General features: G+C 44.9%; 1 protein-coding gene across 2 annotated transcripts in view; it reads right to left on the bottom strand.

Annotated features, from left to right (window-relative positions):
• Positions 1-19340, bottom strand: part of BCKDK (branched chain keto acid dehydrogenase kinase) — a 55877-nt gene that overhangs the window by 3071 nt on the left and 33466 nt on the right. For both annotated transcript variants that reach the window (XR_009154911.1, XM_058180994.1), the window contains exons 6-11: positions 18481-18528; positions 13829-13948; positions 12685-12783; positions 8940-9013; positions 6520-6648; positions 3638-3727 (exon numbers count right to left, since the gene is read on the bottom strand). Coding sequence is in view for 1 of the 2 variants with exons in the window: in XM_058180994.1 (XP_058036977.1) it covers positions 3638-3727; positions 6520-6648; positions 8940-9013; positions 12685-12783; positions 13829-13948; positions 18481-18528 (560 nt within the window). In the remaining variant the exon portion in view is untranslated. The remainder of the gene's footprint in view (positions 1-3637; positions 3728-6519; positions 6649-8939; positions 9014-12684; positions 12784-13828; positions 13949-18480; positions 18529-19340) is intronic.

Genomic DNA, 19340 nt, shown 5'->3' with positions numbered 1-19340 from the left:
TACCGCCGGCGGCAGGAGGCTCTGCCCACCAGCTGGGACATCATTACGGCCCTATTTTTACCATCTGCGCATGCACAGAAGGTTCTGTGGATGCACAGAAGAGGCGCGTGCGCACATAGCGGGCGTGCGCTCCTATTCCTGAATTGGTAGCGAAGATAAGTGGATTTCACCGCTGGTCTAACTCCAAGGAAATAATCTAATCCAGGGGTCCCAGGGGTGAAATCGACTTACCTTCCTTACCGGCTCGGAAGTCCACATGCGCGCACAGACCTTCTGCACATGCGCAAAACATTACTTCCTCGTTAAAACCAGGAATTAATGACACCCGAGCGGCGGGTGTCACCGGTGGTTCAGCGATTGCTACCAGATCACCGAACCACCGGCCACGATCGCTACCGGATCACAAGATCCAGTCAGAACCGAGAGCATTTCACTCCTGAGGGGTCTTCAAACTTTTTAAACAAGGGGCCAATTCACGGTCCCTCAGACTGTTGGGGGGCTGGACCGGCTGGGTAGGCGTGGCTAGGTGGTCATGTCACTGGATGGGCATGGCCAATTTAGCAGTCCAATATCCAATACACACAAATTAAACTTTGTTATGCTTCTAGGGATGGAAAGCAGGTTAGTGAAGGGATGTGGCTGCAGTGTGTCTCTGTGTGTATATGTTTCTCTCTCTCTCCCCCCCCTCCCTCTCTTTCTTTTGGCAGGGGAGGCCAAAAACAGATCCGTTTTTGGCCTCTCAGGGCCTCCGTGTGTCCCATTTTTGGCCTCCAGAAGGTGAGTGAGGGCCAGTGGATAGGTGGGGCTATGTGGCGGGTAGCCTCGTGGTCCCGCATGGGCCAGATTAATGGCTTCAGGGGCTTTATGTGGCCCGTGGGGACGTAGTTTGAGGACCCCTGATCTATACTTTCAGTTGCCCACCTCAATAATGGGCTGGGTAAGAAAAAATAAGCTGAAATAAAATTTAGACAAAATGGAGGCACCGTTGGTAAGCAGAAAGCTGGAGTCCAGAATTGGGGTGGGATCTGCTTGGGTTGCATTCTCCCAGAAAGACCAGCTTGCGAGGGGTCCTTCATCCCCAGTTGTCACTGGATTTCCAAATGACAGCTGCGGTGAGGAGTGAATTTACCCACTGATGGCTCTGAAGCTGGTGGCTCTACAGATGTTCCCCACCCCTTGATTGCAATCGTAAGATGTCTCTCAGTCAGAGGCCCAAGGCCTTCTCCTCAGTGGCTTCCAGGTTCATCTAGTTTCTGCTCACTTTGTTCCACTTAATTTATCTAATTGTATTTTTTAGAGTATCAGGCACTCTGGAGTATAAGATGCACCTTATTTTTGGGGGAGTAAAATAAAAAAAAAAAAATCCTGCTTGAGACGCTCTCCATTTGAGAGGCTGCATTTGCAGCCTCCAAAAGCTCCATTTGCAAAGGAACTTCTCTTTGGAAAGGCAGCCTCTCAAAAGGGCCTTTTGAAGGCTGTTTGAGAGACTCCCTGTTTGGGAGGCTGCACCGTAAAGCTCCAAAAGGGTGGAGGCCGGCAGGTGGACAGGGCTACATTCAGTGTATAAGACACACCCATAATTTTCACCCTTTTTTTGGGGGGGGGAGTGTGTCTTATACGCTGAAAAATACGGTAATTAAAGGGGAAAAAGTGCTCTGCGATTTTTGTTCGAAGAAACCACTCCAAGCATTAGCAGAAACAGAAAGATGAAGTAAAACGTTACTAATAAATAAATACATTGCCCCATCATAAAGATATTCCTCTAATCAACCTCAAGAGAAGGGCTCAATACAGTATATTCATAAGTCTCTAAGGTAGGGGTTGTCCAACTTTGGCAATTTTAGAACTTGTGGACTTCAACTCCCAGAATTCTTCAGCCAACCATGCTGGCTCGGGAATTTTGGGAGTCGCAGTCCACAAGTCCTCAAGTTGCCGAGGTTGGATACCCCCTCTACTCTAAGGCAAAGTTCCCATCAAGTCTGCAGTTATCAGTGGCCACCTTAAGCCTCTAGTAGAGATTAAGACAACCCATGAACTGTTGGGGTTATCATTTCAGAGATATTTCCTCACCAGGTTCTTCAATGTCTACAACAATGACGGAACTTCTAACGCACTGTCTTCATTGGAAAATTTGGAATATTTGTAGCTCAGGGTTGTAATTGAGGGGTCCTTAGTGCTCTTTGAGTGTGCTTGTTTTCTTGCAGATGTTTCATTACCCAACTACGTAACACCATCAGTGGCAGTCAGAAGGCATGATGGAAATTCTTTAATTTCGCAACATATAGACAGATTTAACCATAGTTTCAATTGGGAAAATGTGACAATCTTAGATCAGGCCAAGTCCAAAAATGCCAGGGACCTTGTAGACATATAAACATTAACAACATCTATAGACTATGCAAAAGAGATAATCAACCAGCACAAAAGAGAAAAAGACTCCAGCACTCTCCACCAGTCATCAGCACTGAGATCAGCATAGATCTGTGATGGTGAACCTCTGGCATGCGTGCCACAGGTGGCGCACAGAGCCATATCAGTGGGCATGCGAGCTCAGCTCCGGTGTGCATGCAGGCACCGGCCAGCTGATTTTTGGGCCTTCTGGGCCCACCACAAGTAGGGAAATAGGCTGTTTCCTGCCTCCTGAGGTCCTGGGTGTGTGTGCGGTTTTTGCTCTCCCTAGGCTCCAGAGCCTCTCTAGAAGCCTCGGGAGGGCGAAAACGGCCTTCCCCACCCCCCTGGAGGCTGGAAATGGCCCATTTGTCAACTTCTGGTGGGACTGGAAGTCTGGAGGAGTGGGGAAGGCCATTTTCGCCCTCTTCAGGCTCCTACAGAGGCTCTGGAGCCTGTTAGAGCAAAAAACGGGCCTACCAGGCCCACCGTGCCATTAAGGGGGGGGGGGAGGAACGCGTGGGGGTCATGTATGCATGCACATGGGGCAGGGTGCATATAATTGTGGGTGTGGGCATGTGTGCGCGTGACCCCCCCCGCACTCCCCCCGCTTTTAGCACGTGATGGCAAAAAAGTTAGCCATCACTGGCATAAATTTACTCCAAGATCAACTTCAGACTAACAATCAAGTAAGCAATACCCCAATCAAGAAACTGCCAAAGAGCCATCAGTAAACAGCCCAACCAAAGAATCTCTAAGATAGCCCCCCATCCCCGACACAGACTAGGCAAATCACCAGCATATAAACTGACAGCAAACAGCACATCTTACTATCCTGATGAAGTTATCTAGTTAGGGTAACGAAACGTCTATAAGAAAACAAGCAAGCTCAGAGAACACCAAGGACCCGTCATTTATTCATGTGTTTGCCTCAACATCAACTCATGTTGAACTGGACAACACAGTCAAACATCCAACACTTGACCACAGGAAATGATTTATGACATTTTGTATTATGCCATTAAATGTTTTATGGTAAATGTTTTATAAAATTTGCCAGATTTCAAGTCGATAGGATTCATGGGTCCTGGATTTTGGACACAATCTGTAAGATAACTCATTTCAGGTGCCTCGGTTCAAAAACTGTAGCCCTACCCTGCACTGTTTCGCCCAGTTAAAAATTTCTTGTCTTGTAATTGACAAGAGAGTTTTACAAGCATTTAGGTATGCAAATATTGCAGCAAAGTACCTTATGATGAGGTCAATATCATTGTTGGCAATCGTGATGATAATGTCTGGCACATTGTATGGGGTATCCAGATGAGATTCCATCGTAGCTCTGGAAGAATCAAAGCCATGAAGCTATTATTCCACTAAAACAGCATTTCGGCTGATTGCAAGAATTTGGACATAGTATCCAAGAATTTGGACATGTCAACCCTGAAGTGAGCCTGGCTGAGGCCATCTTTGAGGCTTCATGGTTGCCACAAAGCAAAGGGGGAGAAAGGGAGGGGGGAATTTTAGATAACTCGGCTTCTCCGTCAAAATAAAAATTTTTCTTGTGGGAACCAAGTTCATTCAAATAGGTGGCTGAGTGGAGTAACCAGGCAACCTGCTAACACCATTAGCATTTTTTTAGTGCCATTTGATCAGTCGCTAAATGAATGGTTGTAAGTTGGGGACTACCTACACTGTTGAAAGTTGTGCAGTCAAGATAGAGCCCGTAAACTGGCTCTTTTACTCTAAGCCAACTGTCTCCTTCCTTCTTATGTTATAACTAGTTCTTCTAAGAAATCTCAAGAAACTAGAAAGGGCTTATCTATCAAAACAAAATGGATACTCATGCAAGGCCACGAAATCTTGTTTTCTTTCAACACCTAATGCTGATCATCTTTTACCACAGAGAACAGGGAAAAAGATGTGGCAATCAACTCCCTCCCTCAAAGATTTATGACTACATAAATTTATGAATTTATAACTACAAAGGGGACCAGAATTTCAGCTGTAAATCACTGCGGTTATAAATTGAGGCAAGATGTGATTGGACATGATTTTTCAACTCTTTTAAGGATGTTCATTAAGCGAAACATGCGGTTGTAAATCCGAACCACACGGTTGATAAGTGAACCCATTCTCCTTGAATCTACATAAAATGCCAAACACAGGCAAAATAATAATAATAATAATAATAATAATAATAATAATAATAATAATAATAATAATAATAATAATAATAGTCATGTGACTGTGGGACCCTGCAATTGGCTGAAAATGCAAGCCGGTTGCCTGAAATGAGAAGGGGGAAAGTGTGAGATAACAATGTCCAGAAGTGCTTTGCGGGGCCATGAAACACGCTTTCCGAGACTATCGTAATTTTGAATGGTCGTTAAACCATTCCAGTCTCTTCTTAAAAACTTACCAGTCGTAAGTCTAGGACTACTTGAATGTAGTATTTATATTCCAGGATCTGGAACCAACATATAATGGTTCTTCCCAGCAAGCAGGAAGGATGTGTAGAAGGAGTGGCAGAAGCTGAGGGTGGAGTCAAAAGAGGAATCAGCCTAGAATCCTTATGCAGCCACAAAAGGACTTAGTCCAACCTCTCTTGAACCCAGCCCTTATCTAACGCCAAGATCATGCTAACATTAGTTGAGTAGATTCCTGGGCATAGACAGGAATCCGTTTAATTGGAATTTCACCGGTGGGCCTGATCTTTCCTGCCTGTCAGGATGGTTCAGAATTTAGACCTGTTAGAATAGAATAGAGCGGAAGGGACCTTGGAGGTCTTCTAGTCCAGTCCCCTGCTCAAGCAGGAGAACCTATACTACTTCAGACAAGTAGCTACAATTAACCGGTGGAATAGCTTGCCTTCAGAAATCGTGGGCACTCCATCACTGGAGGTTTTTAAGAAGAAACTAGACAGCTGTCTAGTTTCTTCTTAAAAACCTCCAGTGATGGAGTGCCCACGATTTCTGAAGGCAAGCTATTCCACCGGTTAATTGTCCTCACTGTTAGGAAGTTTCTCCTTAATTCCAGGTTGCTTCTCTCTTTGGTTAGTTTCCAACCGTTGTTTCTTGTCCTGCCCTCTGGTGCTTTGGAGAATAATTTGACTCCTTTCTGTGGCAGCCCTTCAAGTACTGGAATACTGCTATCATGTCACTCCTAATTCTTCTTTTCTTTAGACTAGCTAGCCAAACCCAAAATCTGCAGCTGTTCTTCATATGTATTAGTCACCAGATCTTTGATCATCTTAGTTCTTCTCCTCTGAACTTCTTCCAAGGTCTCAACATCTTTTTTGTAGTATGGTGACCAAAATTGGTTGCAGTATTTCAAATGTGGTCTTACTAGGGTTTTACAAAGTAGTACTAGCACTTTGTGTGATCTTGATTCTATGCCTCTTGTTTATACAACCTGGAATTGTATTAGTTTTTTGGCTGCTGCTGTACATTGCTGGCTCATATTCAAGTGATCATCAACTAGCAGTCTAGTTGATGATCAGCAGTCTGATCAACTAGAAGTCTGCAATCTTAAACACTCAAAGAGCCATATGGACCTATTTCCCACAGAAAAGAAAACACCGGGAGCCACAAAACCCTTCTCATGCCTGACTATTTCTTGAGCGGCCATATATGTATATGTAGTTGAGTTAAACGTTCTGTTTTCTTCTGAAACTTTTTTTTTTCTTGGATTTATTCATGGTTGGCCTACCGGGGGGTTGAAAAGCTTAATAAATCGCATGCCAGTGGGTATCGCACATTGGCAGTTGTGACGCATATTTTGAGTGACAGGGGAGCAGAGGGGTGAAAAAGCCACATCTGGCTCCAGAGCTGCAGATTGCTGACCCCTGAACTAGCACTCCAAGGTCCCTCTCACAGTTACTGTTTTTGAGTCAGGTCTCACCTAATCTATACTTATACCTTTGATTTTTCCTGCCTAAATGTAAAACCTGGTTTGACTTCACCTACTATGCACTCTCTTTGAATGTCACCTTCGTATGCTGGATTTCTTCCGTTTACTCTTCCTCATGGAATCTGTCCACGACAGATGCCTGTTTACATTCTCGACATCCCTGCCCTGTCATTCAAATCCACCAAATTAGGACAAAATCTCCCTTCCGCTCACAGAACTCACCGCATTGAGTTCTTCAGCAACTCTGGAAGGATGTAATCCAGAGGCATTGGAATGAAAGGGAAGCGAGCTGCCACGTGCCCGTTGATCCGCACCTGAGGTGCGTTGCCATACTTGTGTTCACACAGGCGCCTGTGGAAAAATCACAAAGGGGTTAAATAGAGACCCGAATTTCTTATTGAGTGATGTTTCTGGGAACAACCTGCATTAGGAAAATACTGACTCGTTCCCATCTTTCCAGGCAAACTGACTAAACTAATCCTGTACTTTTTGCATTCCCTCTTAATTCTTTTCTCTTAGATTAATGGAACAGTAACAGCATTCTTTCAATCATCAGGCACAAATGTCTCAAAGGTGGTTTTTTCAAGAGGCAACCGGACTTTCTGGTTTTTCTTTGAAAACATTTCGCTTCTCATCCAAGAAGCTTCTTCAGCTCTGACTGGATGGTGGAAAATTGAAGGATTTATACTCCTTCCAGACAGCTGGTTATTCGCATTCTTTTAGAGGGTCGTTGAAGCCACTTGGAGGTTTTTCTGTGTTCTCAGGGTCACCCGAATAATGCAAATGGGTGCAAAGTCTTCTTGGAACTGCTGAAATGACTGTGTTGTAGACTAGAGATAGATGATGTTGTATCCTTTCCCTTGAGAGAGGGCTGTTCAATTTTGATTTGTGACCCAGAAGACACAGATAAACCTCCAGGTGGCCTTAACGACTGGTTAAAAAATGCAAATGACCAGCTGTCTGCAAGGAGTATAAACCCTTCCATTCCTCACCATCCAGTCAGAGCTGAAGAAGCTTCTTGGATAAGGAGTGAAACATCTTCAAAGAAAAACCAGAAAGTCTAGTTGCTCATGAAAAAGCACCTTTGGGACAACCATGATTTGGATGACTGAAAATCTCCACAGACAACAGGCACAAATCAAATTCTCACCCATATACTGAAGAAATTCTATCGTAATCAGATAGGATCCATCTTTTAATCAGTCTCCAGTTACACCATCCAAATGTTCGGATTCTAAACTATTTTTTAAATCCAATTCAATGTATTTTGGATTATTTTGTGCTTTTATTTAGTTTAAATGCCTTTTAATTTAACACTTGATGCTGCTACTGCATGATTCCGATCGATCTGCAATTAGCAAAAGAATTTCCGGGTGGGGGAAGCCAACAGTTGCAGGTGGTCCTCGACTTATGACCACAATTGAACCACAATTTCTGGGGCTAATAAGATGATTGCTAGAGAGAGTTTCGATGATCATTTTGACATGGATGTTAAGCGAATCACTGCCTTTGTTAAATGAGTCATGAAGGTAAGATCGCAAACGCCGATTTCCTGAACCTGGGACGCTCCAACCATCATAAATACATGCCCTTTGCCAAGCTCCCAAATTTTGATCACATGATCATGAGGATGCTGCAATGGTTATAAGTGTGAGGACTGGTCGTAAGTCACTTTTTTCAGTGCCATTGTAACTTGAAATGGTCAGCGAATGAATGGTTGTAAGTGGAGAACTACTTGTAATCTTACAAAGCCTAAAAAAAAATGAACTATCTAGTATGAACACTAGATGGAGCTATTGACTGCAGCATACAGGTAGTCCTCAACTTACGACCACAATGGAGTCCAACATTTATGTTGCTAAGTGAGGCATTTGTTAAGTGAGATTTGCCCCATTTCATGACCTTTCCTATGACAGTTTTTAAGTGAATCACTGAAGTTGAATTATAATTATATTCACACAAGTGAATCTGGCTTGCCCATTGACTTTGCTTCTCAGGAGATCACCAAAAGAGATCATATGATCCCAGGAACACTGCAAATGTCATAAATATGAACCAGTTGCCAAGTATCTGAATTTTGATCACATGACCATGAGGGATTCTGCAATGGTCGTAAGTGTGAAAAATGATCCTGTCACTTTTTTCAATGCCATTGTAAATTTGAACCGTCACTAAATGTACTGTTGCAAGTCGAGGACTACCTGTATTATGCTACAGGTAGTCCTCAGGTTACAACCATTCATTTAGTGACTGTTCAAAGTTACAATGGCGCTGGAAAAAGTGACTTACGACTGTTTTTCACACTTGCGACCGTTGCAGCATCCCCATGGTCACATGATCAGAATTAAGACACGTGGGAACTGACTAACATTTATAATGGTTGCAGTGTCCCTGGGATCACGTGATCCCCTTCTCACAAGCAGTCAATGGAGAAGCGAGATTCACTTAACAACTGTGTTACTAAGTTAACAACTGCAGTGATCCACTTAATAACTGTAGCAAGAATGGTTGTAAAATGGGGCAAAACGCACTTAATGAATGTCTCGCTTAGCAACATAAATTTTAGGCTCCATTGTGATCATAAGTCGAGGACTACCTGTGTAGGGAGTATGAAACCAGATCAGCAGCAATAATTAAATTACCTGGCAAAATCCACCCATTTTTCAATTATTTTCTTTGGCGACAAGCGGGTGCAGATGATTCCAACAAAGTCTGGCTGCAAGAAAATACAAAAATAATAATAATGCTGCTTCAGCATCAGATTAACATCATTCATTCCAATGAAATATTTGTCTTCCCTCAACCCCAAGGCCAAAATCTAAAAGCTAATACTAAAAGACTTTGGGCTGGGCCTGCAAGTTCTGTGGGCCATGAGTCAAAAGCAACAATGTCAGCAAAACCTTGATGACTGGTTACTAATATCTCCTGCCACACAATTTCTCGGTTACTCAGGAATCTAAATCTGTGCCAGTCAGAGGAAAGGTTTTCTCTCTTTATTGCTGGAGGAAGGAACGTTAAGCAAGGAATCCTGCCTGAATTAGGGCACCTTGGAACACTGCATTGTTAGATGCTCTCTTGGTATGCCTCCCATAATGCTTTATTTTTTATATAGAATTTTTTTAATTAATTTTTTTAAAGATAACAGAAAAGCCAATATAAAACAGAAGCTAGAAAGAAAAAAAAGAACAACAAAAGTGCAATAAGAATAAACAGAAAGAAGAAGCTTCTGGTTTCCTTTGTGGCAACTATAAGTATGATTACAAAAATATCTCTTACTTTGTGGAAAATCAGAGAATTGGGGAGTGGGGAGAACCACCTCATCTTTTTTCTATTCTCTGGGTTTCTTTTTCTAATTAACAGAAAACTAATTGTGCACTTTTTCCTGTTTTATGCAAAGAGTTGATAAGAGGTTTCCAGTCCCCTTATAAAGGGGAGGGAGGGATGGAAGGGAGAAAGGAAGGAAATGACATGGAGGGAGAGAGGGAGGGAGGGAGGGAGGGAGGGAGGAAGGAAGGAAGGAAGGAAGGAAGGAAGGAAGGAAGGAAGGAAGGAAGGAAGGATGGTTTGGGTCTGTGAAACCAAAAAGGGAAGGAAGTAATAGAGCTATATGAAGGTGACCTGATTTTGTCAGGTTGAGAAATGCCTGAAAGAACATGAAGATATACAGCCTGTGTAATTATGAACGAAAAGGTTAAACTATGTCCCAGTACATAACAACTGATGTTATCTAGGTTGTTGTGGCTGGCATGAAAAACAGATATTTAGGTTAGTGAGGCAAGCAAATTACGTCCCGAAGATTGATGATAATGGAACAACTGAACTTAAATTGTGGGGAAATTGTGTAATATTCTTAATGAGTACTTGAGGCAAAATTGGTCTGTTAGATGATATGAATCAATGGATGAGGAAAAGAGCAAAGAAATACAAAAACAGTGATTGGGTCATTTGAAGCTGCATGAAGGAGTCAAAATGACAGAGAATAGACAATTACAAATATACAGTTTAAGCATTGTCCTACTCACAGGTACACAAAACAAAGAAATGAATACAAATCTAAAAGCATAAGAGATCATTATGTACTGTCAAGAATGGATCTTGGGGGGAAATGGAAATGAAGAAAAGAGGTAAAACAAATAAATAATAAAAACAAAACTGCAAGAGAAGAAAAGATGGGTCCTTATGAGAATCGGAAAGTGAAGAAGTTGTAAGAACTGCTTGGAACAGTAGAGGGAAAATACATCAATTTTTTTCTTATTTTATTTTGCTCTTTTCTCTTCTACTCTGCTTTTTCATGATTTTCTATGAACTTGGAATTTCACTTTTTTCCCCTTCCTATTCTCAAACTGCCCTCAGAATCGATTTTTGTTTTCTGCACTTCTCAAAATCTATAACAAAATAGGGACACAGTGGCTCAATAGGGATGTGGTGACTCAGTGGCTAAAACGCTGAGCTTGTCAATCAGAAAGGTTGGCAGTTCAGTGGTTCAAATCCCTAGTGTTGCATAATGGGATAAGCTCCCGTTACTTGTCTCAGTTTCTGCCAACCTAGCAGTTCGAAAGCACGTAAACAATGCAAGTAGAAAAATAAGGGCCACCTTTGATGGGAAGGTAACAGTGTTCAGTGCGTCTTTGGTGTTTAGTCATGCCGGCCACATGACCATGGAAATGTCTTCGGACAGCACTGGCTCTTCGGCTTTGAAATGGAGATGAGCACCGCCCCCTAGAGTCAGGAACGACTGGCACATATGTGCAAGGGGAACCTTTACCTTTACAAAATCTACATGTTCTGAATTCTTCCTTGCTGAAAAGGTATGCAAACTGCTATCAATGGCCAATTCCCATTCATTGCTATGCTTTTGGAGGTGTCTATTTCCTGAAAATAAGACCCTTGTCTTATATTTTTTTGAACCCCAAAATAAGTGCTTGGCCTTATTTTTGGGGAGATCTTATTATTCTGGGGCGTGTGGAGCAAGATGGGGCTCCTCTTGCAGTCTTACCTGATTTCCAGCTATGTCTCCCTAGCCCTAACCAGAGGAAATGGAGGGGACTGGCTGCACATGCGTTTAAATATTTTCAAAGAGGGCTTATTTTCGGAGGGGGGGGGCTTCTTTTACCGCATGTGCTCAAAAGCCCAATTGGGCTTATTATCATGGGATGTCTTATTTTAGGGGAAATAGGGTAGAATTTCCGAATCGGGGAAAATAATATTTCTAATTTAATTTGCGATAGTCTGGGAACCACAGCACAAGAAGGATTATGGCAAATGGCACAGATTTAGGAAAGGTTAGTGGGGATGATCAGAGATGGAAGCCTTATAGAAACTTGTCTGAGGTCAAGTTTACTGTGAGAAGATTGAATGGCGATGTGAATTTTTAAAAAAGGAGGCAACTTTGAGTCAATCGGACTTGATCTGAGTATTCTAGGCAGCGATACAAAGGTGAGTCGCTACTGCTTCTTCCAGCAGTTTTTATATTCTTGTTTTGGGTTACAGCCCTAAGATTTCCTAGTGGCCTCCCATCCAACCTGGCTTAGCTGCAAAGATCAACCAAGATTGGTTAGGTGCTGCCAACCTCCTGTGATCTGGCAGAACTGAAGAAGTTTCTTGGATGAAAAGCAAAATGTCTTCAAAGAAAAACAGTTGTCTTCTGAAAAAAAGCTCCTTTGGGACAGTTCACAAGGATTAACTTTTTCTTTTCTTTTTTCTCTCGTTACACTATATCCCTTCTTTTTCTCTTCCTCTCTTCTTACTTTTCCATGTTTTTTTTTTGTATTTTATACTTTGATAAACTAATAAAAAGTTAAACCACACACACAAAATGAAAGCCCCGTGTTTGCAGCCAATCCTAGATTAAAGGGTTTTTTTTTTAGGCTTGGAGGGGGGAACACAGGAGTGGGCTGCTGGGGGTTTGCAGGGGTTCAGGAGAACCTCTAGCTAAGATTCTACACTGTTCGGAGAACCCCCAAATCCCACTCCTGGCTGGCCCCGCCCACCCCACCCAGGAGTCCCCACACAGCCCATTTTAGATGCAGGTTAAGTGCAAGGTGTGCACGGAGCTCAGGGAGGATGAAAAACGGACCTAGCAGAAGTTCGGGAAGGCTAGAAAAAGGCCCGTTTCCGGTCTCCAGAGGGCCTTCGGAACCTAGGGAAGCCAGTTTCGCCCTCCCAGAGGCTCAAGGAAAGCCTCTGGAGCCCAGCTACGGCAAAAATGCCCCCTCCCCCATCCTTGCTAAAAATTTTAAAGCCCACCCCTGGAGGAACAGCTTCAGAGCCCCCAAAAACATGAATCAAAATCACGTTTAGCTTATTAACAAGGAAGTTCTGACTCCTGCAAATCAGATCTAATTTTCCTGATTGTAAAATCTCAGTTCAATTCAAGAAAGACTGTACTTTGTCCTCATGCAAGGCAAGGTGGTGAGTAGCCAGCATCCGGATGCCCAAGCGGGAGGTGAGAGTCTTGTCCAGAAACGAACGGATCATCTTCTCATCCTAGAAAGAAACACCTCCTGAGATTCAAAGCAACTGCAAAGCCTTTCTTCCCACCCAGCTTTCCTCAAATGTCCTTCCCCTTGAGGGGTATTTGCTTTTTAACGGATGCAGATGGGATTGAAACATTTTCCTTCCAGGTGAGATCCAAGAATGTGCTGCCTTCGCCATATTTATCCATTTCTCCAAAACTAACTCCACGGTTCAGATGATTATAGTGACAGGAGTGAAATTAGGAAGGTTTCATAGCATGGAGCAGGCCTGGATAAATAGTCTCTCCTCACAAACTTACTCTTCAACTCAGCATTTCTCAACCTTGGCAACTTGACAATGGGTGGAAGTCCACCCATCGTCAAGCTGCTACGGTTGAGAAGCATTGCTCTAATTCTTCTAATCTCCTATCAGGCTTCATCAGAACTCCCTCTGAAAGGGATTTCAAGCCCAATTCTCATGGAAATCTCTTTTGAACTTTTACTGAGAAGAAAACCCAATTTATTGGATAGGCTTCCAAGAATCCCATCAACCCAACTGTTTCCCACCTGAAGTAAAGAGAGTGTGATCAAAGAGAGAAGCAACCTGGAATTTAAGGAGAAACTTCCTAACAGTGAGGACAATTAACCAGTGGAACTGCTTGCCTTCAGAAATCGTAGGCGCTTCATCACTGGAGGTTTTTAAGAAGAGACTGGACAGTCACTTGTCTCAAATTGTACAGGGTCTCCTGCTTGAACAGGGGCTGGAGTAGAAGATCTCCAAAGTTCTGTTCTAATTCTTTTCTAGTTCTAGTTCTAATTCCATTCAATTCTACTCTTTACATCTCTGTTTTCATGAGGGAACAAAGATTTTTACAATTTCTTCCAAACATCCTTCCCATAATCTCTTCACTGACAACAGAGAAGCTAATTGTTGACATCACAATATCCTGAAACCGTGACAATGATCACGATGATCTTATCTCCATCCCTCTCAAAATAACAGGCCTTCAGCCACCAAGTTCTTTAGTTGCTGCACAACGGCCTCACCAGCTTGGACAAACAGCCTCACCAGTTACCTGGATGTGTTTGCGACATTCCCGCAAGCCTTCTGCCAGCAATGTGACAACATCCTTGTGATCATCCAGGAGCTGTCGGACCAGTTTACAGTACTGGGCCTCTGATTCTTGGTCTTTGATCTTTTAACGCAGAAGAAAAGATGGACGAAAAGCATTAAATAAGGGAACTGGGGCTCCTGAATGACGTATTCTAATAGACAACTCATTTTAACCAAAGTCATTTATTAGATTTATTTGCTCCTTGTATCACTATCAAGTGACTTTGGTCATCTGTCTTTTTATCTATTTTGAAATATATATTGTTTCTTCTTATGGCTCTAAGGCAGGATTCCCCAAAGTGGACCATACTGACACTAAGGATCCAATATTACTGCTATTATTAATATCAATAGTCATTATGAACTTACTATTATTAAGTACTATTAATTAAAGTAGGCAGGCAAAACTCTATTTTGATCATGGACTAAGATAAATACAGTCAGTAAAATGAACAGCACAAAACTATTCCCTACCAACAAAAACTACTAGCAACCATCTGTGGGCAAAACTTACACATCATGTAGTAAAATTCGGCTATTTTTAGAGAAATACATTTCTTTTGATTATTTTATGGGCAGTGTAGATAAAAATTATCGAAGTGTCCCAGAAATTTAAATAAAAGAGGTATAATTGAACTGAACTGAGAGGAGACTTGTCCAGGATCAGCAAATTTCATCGAATGGACGCGAAACACCAACCCCACCCTGTTTTCTCAGGTTTAGGACTTTGGCTTTGGACTACCTACCCTGGATTTAAGAACTTATATTTATTGGACCAAACTAAGATCTGGGTCCTGGATACAGACCAGGAGGTTCATCATGACTGTCCATTGACCGGACTATTATACGTCCGTCCTTAACTGAGGACTATTTTATATTACCATCTTAGCCAATTCCGAGATGGAGCTAGTTTTTTCGCCGATTTTATTATGCGATATTCCTCAATTGAACTCTTGCGCCTGTGAGGTGCCCCCGCCTCGCAGGAATGGCCCTCTATGTTACCAAGGGCCGGCCTCAATGACGGGTCTTGGGATCCACAGAGGTGGCATGCGCGTAGAAAGAACTTGTGGGGATTTTTAGATAGGGAATTTTTAAAGGGGGGGAGGGTAAGGGCGGGTGCTGGGGGTAGCCCACCGAGGGAGGGGCCAGTCACTGCGCGTGTTTGCGCGGGTTTTAGGTCCGAAGGTTTGGGGGGAGGGTGAAGTTCCTGACGATAAGTGTGGTCCCATCTGTGTGGTTAGTGGGAGAGGCAGATATGGCGGAGGGGCCGTGTGAGAGTTGGGAGCACGTGTTCGATGTCTGAAGGCGATCACGTGCTCCGGCCCCTCAGTTCCTACCCGTTCCTCAGGAGGCCATGATCCTCAGAGCCTGGATCTTGGTTGATGCTATGTAATGCCGGTCCGTGGCTAACAAAGCTCCCTGATCTGCGATCTTATTCAGGGGAGTCCGCGGACCTTATGGGCATTACGGAGACCTAGTTGGGCTCAGAGGGGGTTCCCTTGTTGAGCTTTGCCTCCAGGTTTCCGAGCATTTCATCAGCCGAGGTCCAAGGTAGGGGTGGGGGTGGCGGTTGTCATTAAGGAAGATCTAGAGCCGAGGAGGTCACTGTTCCTCAGATTGCCGGCTGTGAATCCCTCTATGTGAGGTGGGGCCATAGGAATCAGTTGGGCTTGTTGATCGTACCTGGCTCCTTGCTGCGTGACCACAGCCCTGCCTGAGCTGTTGGAGGTACTTGCCGCAGTGGCGGTTGAGACCCCAGACTTATAGTCATGGGGATTTCAACCTACCATCAGCCGGCTTGTTATCGACTGCAGCTCGGGAGTTCAAACTTCCATGACGGCCTTGGACCTGATTCGAGTAAATGATGGCCCTACACACATGGGGAGGCACGCTGGATCTGATTTATATCTCTGGACAGTGGCTAAATGATCTGGAGTTAGGTGATTTAGTGACAGAACCTATGTCATGGTCTGATCATTTCTCCTTCGCCTAGACTTCGGACCGCCACTCACCACCGCAGGGAGGCGGAGCCTATATGTTGGTTCCGTCCCAGGCGCCTGATGGACCCTGAGAGGTTCCTGGCGGAGCTTGGGCCATTCCTGAGGATCTGGCCCGCGCACGACCGAGGAACTAGTCGCGTCCTGGGAACAGGCCGCGGCTGGGGCCCTGGACCGTGTCGCGCCTGCGACCTCTGACCCGGCGCAGATCTCGTCCGGCCCCTTGGTTCTCTGAGGGGCTGAGGGAGATGAAACGCGGAGAAGGCGCCTAGAGAGCACTTGGAGGTCCAGTCGTTCAGCTGATCGGACACTAGTTAGGTCCTATTCTAGGACCTACCTGGTGGCAATGAGGGAGGCGAGGCGTTCCTACGCCTCCACCCTCATTGCGTCGGCAGATAACCGCCCGGCCGCCCTGTTTCGGGTGAACCGCTCCCTCCTTCATCAGGAGGTGCGGGATGACCCTTTGCAGGGACGTGCCGAGGAGTTTAGTGGTTATCTATACGATAAAATCGCTCAGCTCCGGGACGGTCTGGACCGAAATTGGGATGATCCAAGCGAGAGAGAGGAGACATGTCTTGTTGAACCGGTTTGGGATGAGTTTGACCCTGTGGCTCCGAGGGCGTGGACAGGTTGTTGGGAGGCTTCACGGCACGACATGTTTACTGGACCCGTGTCCTTCCTGGCTGGTACTGGCCACTCAGGAGGTGACACGAGGCTGGCTCCAGAGGATTATCAACGCTTCTTTGTTGGAAGGGGTTTTCCCTGCCGCCTTGAAAGAGGCGGTGGTGAGACCCCTCCTCAAGAAGCCCTCCCTGGACCCAGCTATTTTGGGTAACTATCGTCCAGTCTCCAACCTTCGCTTTGTTGCGAAGGTTGTAGAGGGGGCTGTGGCGCGGCAGCTACCCCAATACCTGGATGGAACTGTCTATCTAGACCCGTTCCAGTCCGGCTTTCGACCCGGATACAGCACGGAAACAGCTTTGGTCGCATTGGTAGATGATCTCTGGCGGGCCAGGGACAGGGGGTACTCCTCTGCCCTGGTCCTATTAGATCTCTCAGCGGCTTTTGATACCATCGACCATGGTATCCTGCTGCGCCGGTTGGGGGGATTGGGAGTGGGAGGCACCGTGTATCGGTGGTTCTCCTCCTATCTCTCCGACCGGTCGCAGACGGTGTTGACAGGGGGGCAGAGGTCGGCCGCGAGGTGCCTCACTTGTGGGGTCCCGCAGGGGTCGATTCTCTCGCCCCTGCTGTTCAACATCTATATGAAGCCGCTGGGTGAGATCATCAGTGGCTTCGGGGTGAGATACCAACAGTACGCTGATGACACCCAGCTGTACTTTTCCGCCCCGGGCCACCCCAATGAAGTTGTTGAAGTGCTGTCCCGGTGTTTGGAAGCCGTACGGGTCTGGATGGGGAGAAACAGGCCCAAGCTCAATCCCTCCAAGACGGAGTGGCTGTGGATGCCGGCATCCCGATTCAGTCAACTGCAACCGCGGTTGACTGTTGGAGGCGAGTTATTGGCCCCAAAGGATAGGGTGCGCAATTTAGGTGTCCTCCTGGATGACCGGCTGTCGTTTGAAGATCATTTGACGGCCGTCTCAGGAGGGCCTTCCACCAGGTTCGCCTGGTTCGCAGTTGCGCCTTCCTTGATCGGGATGCCTTGTGCACAGTCACTCACGCTCGTTACCTCTCGCTTGGATTATTGTAATGCTCTCTACATGGGGCTCCCCTTGAAGTGCACTCGGAGGCTTCAGTTAGTCAGAATGCAGCTGCGGGTGATAGAGGGAGCTTCGTAGCTCCACGTAACACCGCTCCTCGCAGACTGCACTGGCTACCTGTGGCCTTCAGTGCACTTTAAGGTGCTGGTTACGACCTTTAAAGCGCTCCATGGCTTAGGGCCTGGGTACTTACGGGACCGCCTGCTGTTACCACATGCCTCCCACCGACCCGTACGCTCTCACAGAGTGGGACTTCTCAGGGGGCCGTCCGCCAAGCAATGTCGGCCGGCGGCCCCAGAGGAAGGGCCTTCTCTGTGGGGCTCCACACTGGAACGAGCTTCCCCAAGCTTACGTCAAATACCTGACCTTGGACTTTCCGCGAACTGAAGACATATCTTTTCATTCGCGCGGGGCTGGCCTAAATTTTAAATTTTAAATTTTATATTTTAAATTTTAAATTTTAAATTACATAAATTTTATCGATTTTAAATTCTCTATTAATTTTAAATGGGGTTTGGTTTTATAAATTTTAAGGTTTTAGGCTAATTATAATAAGTTTTTTAATTCGTATTTTAAATGGTATATTGTGGTGTTCTGTATTTTATTGTTGCCTGTACACCGCCCTGAGTCCTTCGGGAGAAGGGCGGTATAAAAATCAAATAAATAAATAAATAAATAAATAAATCAACTCGTGGTCAATGTCTCTGTAGAACTGTCAATACAGAAGAATTGTGGATTGTTCATTAAAGTAATAATTATTAATTTCTTATAATAAATGTTGGAGGGGGAGTGTCAATGAACAATCTGAAACTTCCTGAAAGGGGTCGATGAGTTGAAGAATTTATATCAGCCTCACAATGGCCAAAATAAACTTTTTTGTTTCCAACGATACTTACTGGGGGAAATTCACTCAGTTTTTGGAAGGCTCGAATGTAAAGCTCATGCTGAAAATAGAAAAAAAGGCAGGAATGAGTGAAGTGGAAGGACAATCAACAAAACCAGGCAATATGCACTCACCAATTTCCTAGCCTCCCGTTAGATTTTGAGAAAGAAAGAACTAAAATAGGTTAACACAAGGGGAGAGACAGCCATAGTGGGATGTATTGGGGGCTTTTCATGAAAGCTCAGACTAGCTCACAAAATGATGGTGCAGGGCTGCTATAAAACAGTAGTCACTGCTGTTATAATGCTGCTTCTGAGGGCAAATGAGGTTAGGGTTATCTGTATCCTCAGGGTCACCTGAGTTGTTCTCCTGGTTCCTGTAGTCTGCAATTTTTCCTCTGGAAATCCATTCCTACTCACACATCATTCAAAGGGTGTTCATCCCAAATGGTATAACTAAAAGTCTGCAGAGATTTTCAGTCACCCAGGTCATGGTTGTCCCAAAGGAGCTTTTTCAAGAGGCAACTGGACTTTCTTGTTTTTTTCCAGTCCAGTTGCCATGCACAAAAGACAAATTGACAAATTGCTCCCGGGTAACACCACTCCTGCGCAGTCTGCACTGGCTACCTGTGGTCTTTCGGGTGCGCTTCAAGGTTCTGGCTACCACCTTTAAAGCGCTCCATGGCTTAGGGCCCGGGTACTTACGGGACCGCCTGCTGTTACCTTATGCCTCCCACTGACCCGTACGCTCTCACAGAGAGGGTCTTCTCAGGGTGCCGTCCGCCAAGCAATGTTGGCTGGCGGCCCCCAGGGGAAGGGCCTTCTCTGTTGGAGCACCTACCTTCTGGAACGAACTTCCCCCCGGTTTGTGCCA

Source organism: Ahaetulla prasina, chromosome 4 (assembly GCF_028640845.1).
Source record: "Ahaetulla prasina isolate Xishuangbanna chromosome 4, ASM2864084v1, whole genome shotgun sequence".
NCBI lineage: Eukaryota > Metazoa > Chordata > Lepidosauria > Squamata > Colubridae > Ahaetulla > Ahaetulla prasina.
The sequence above is the reverse complement of the archived record's forward strand: the minus strand, read 5'-3'. Positions and strand labels throughout refer to the sequence as shown.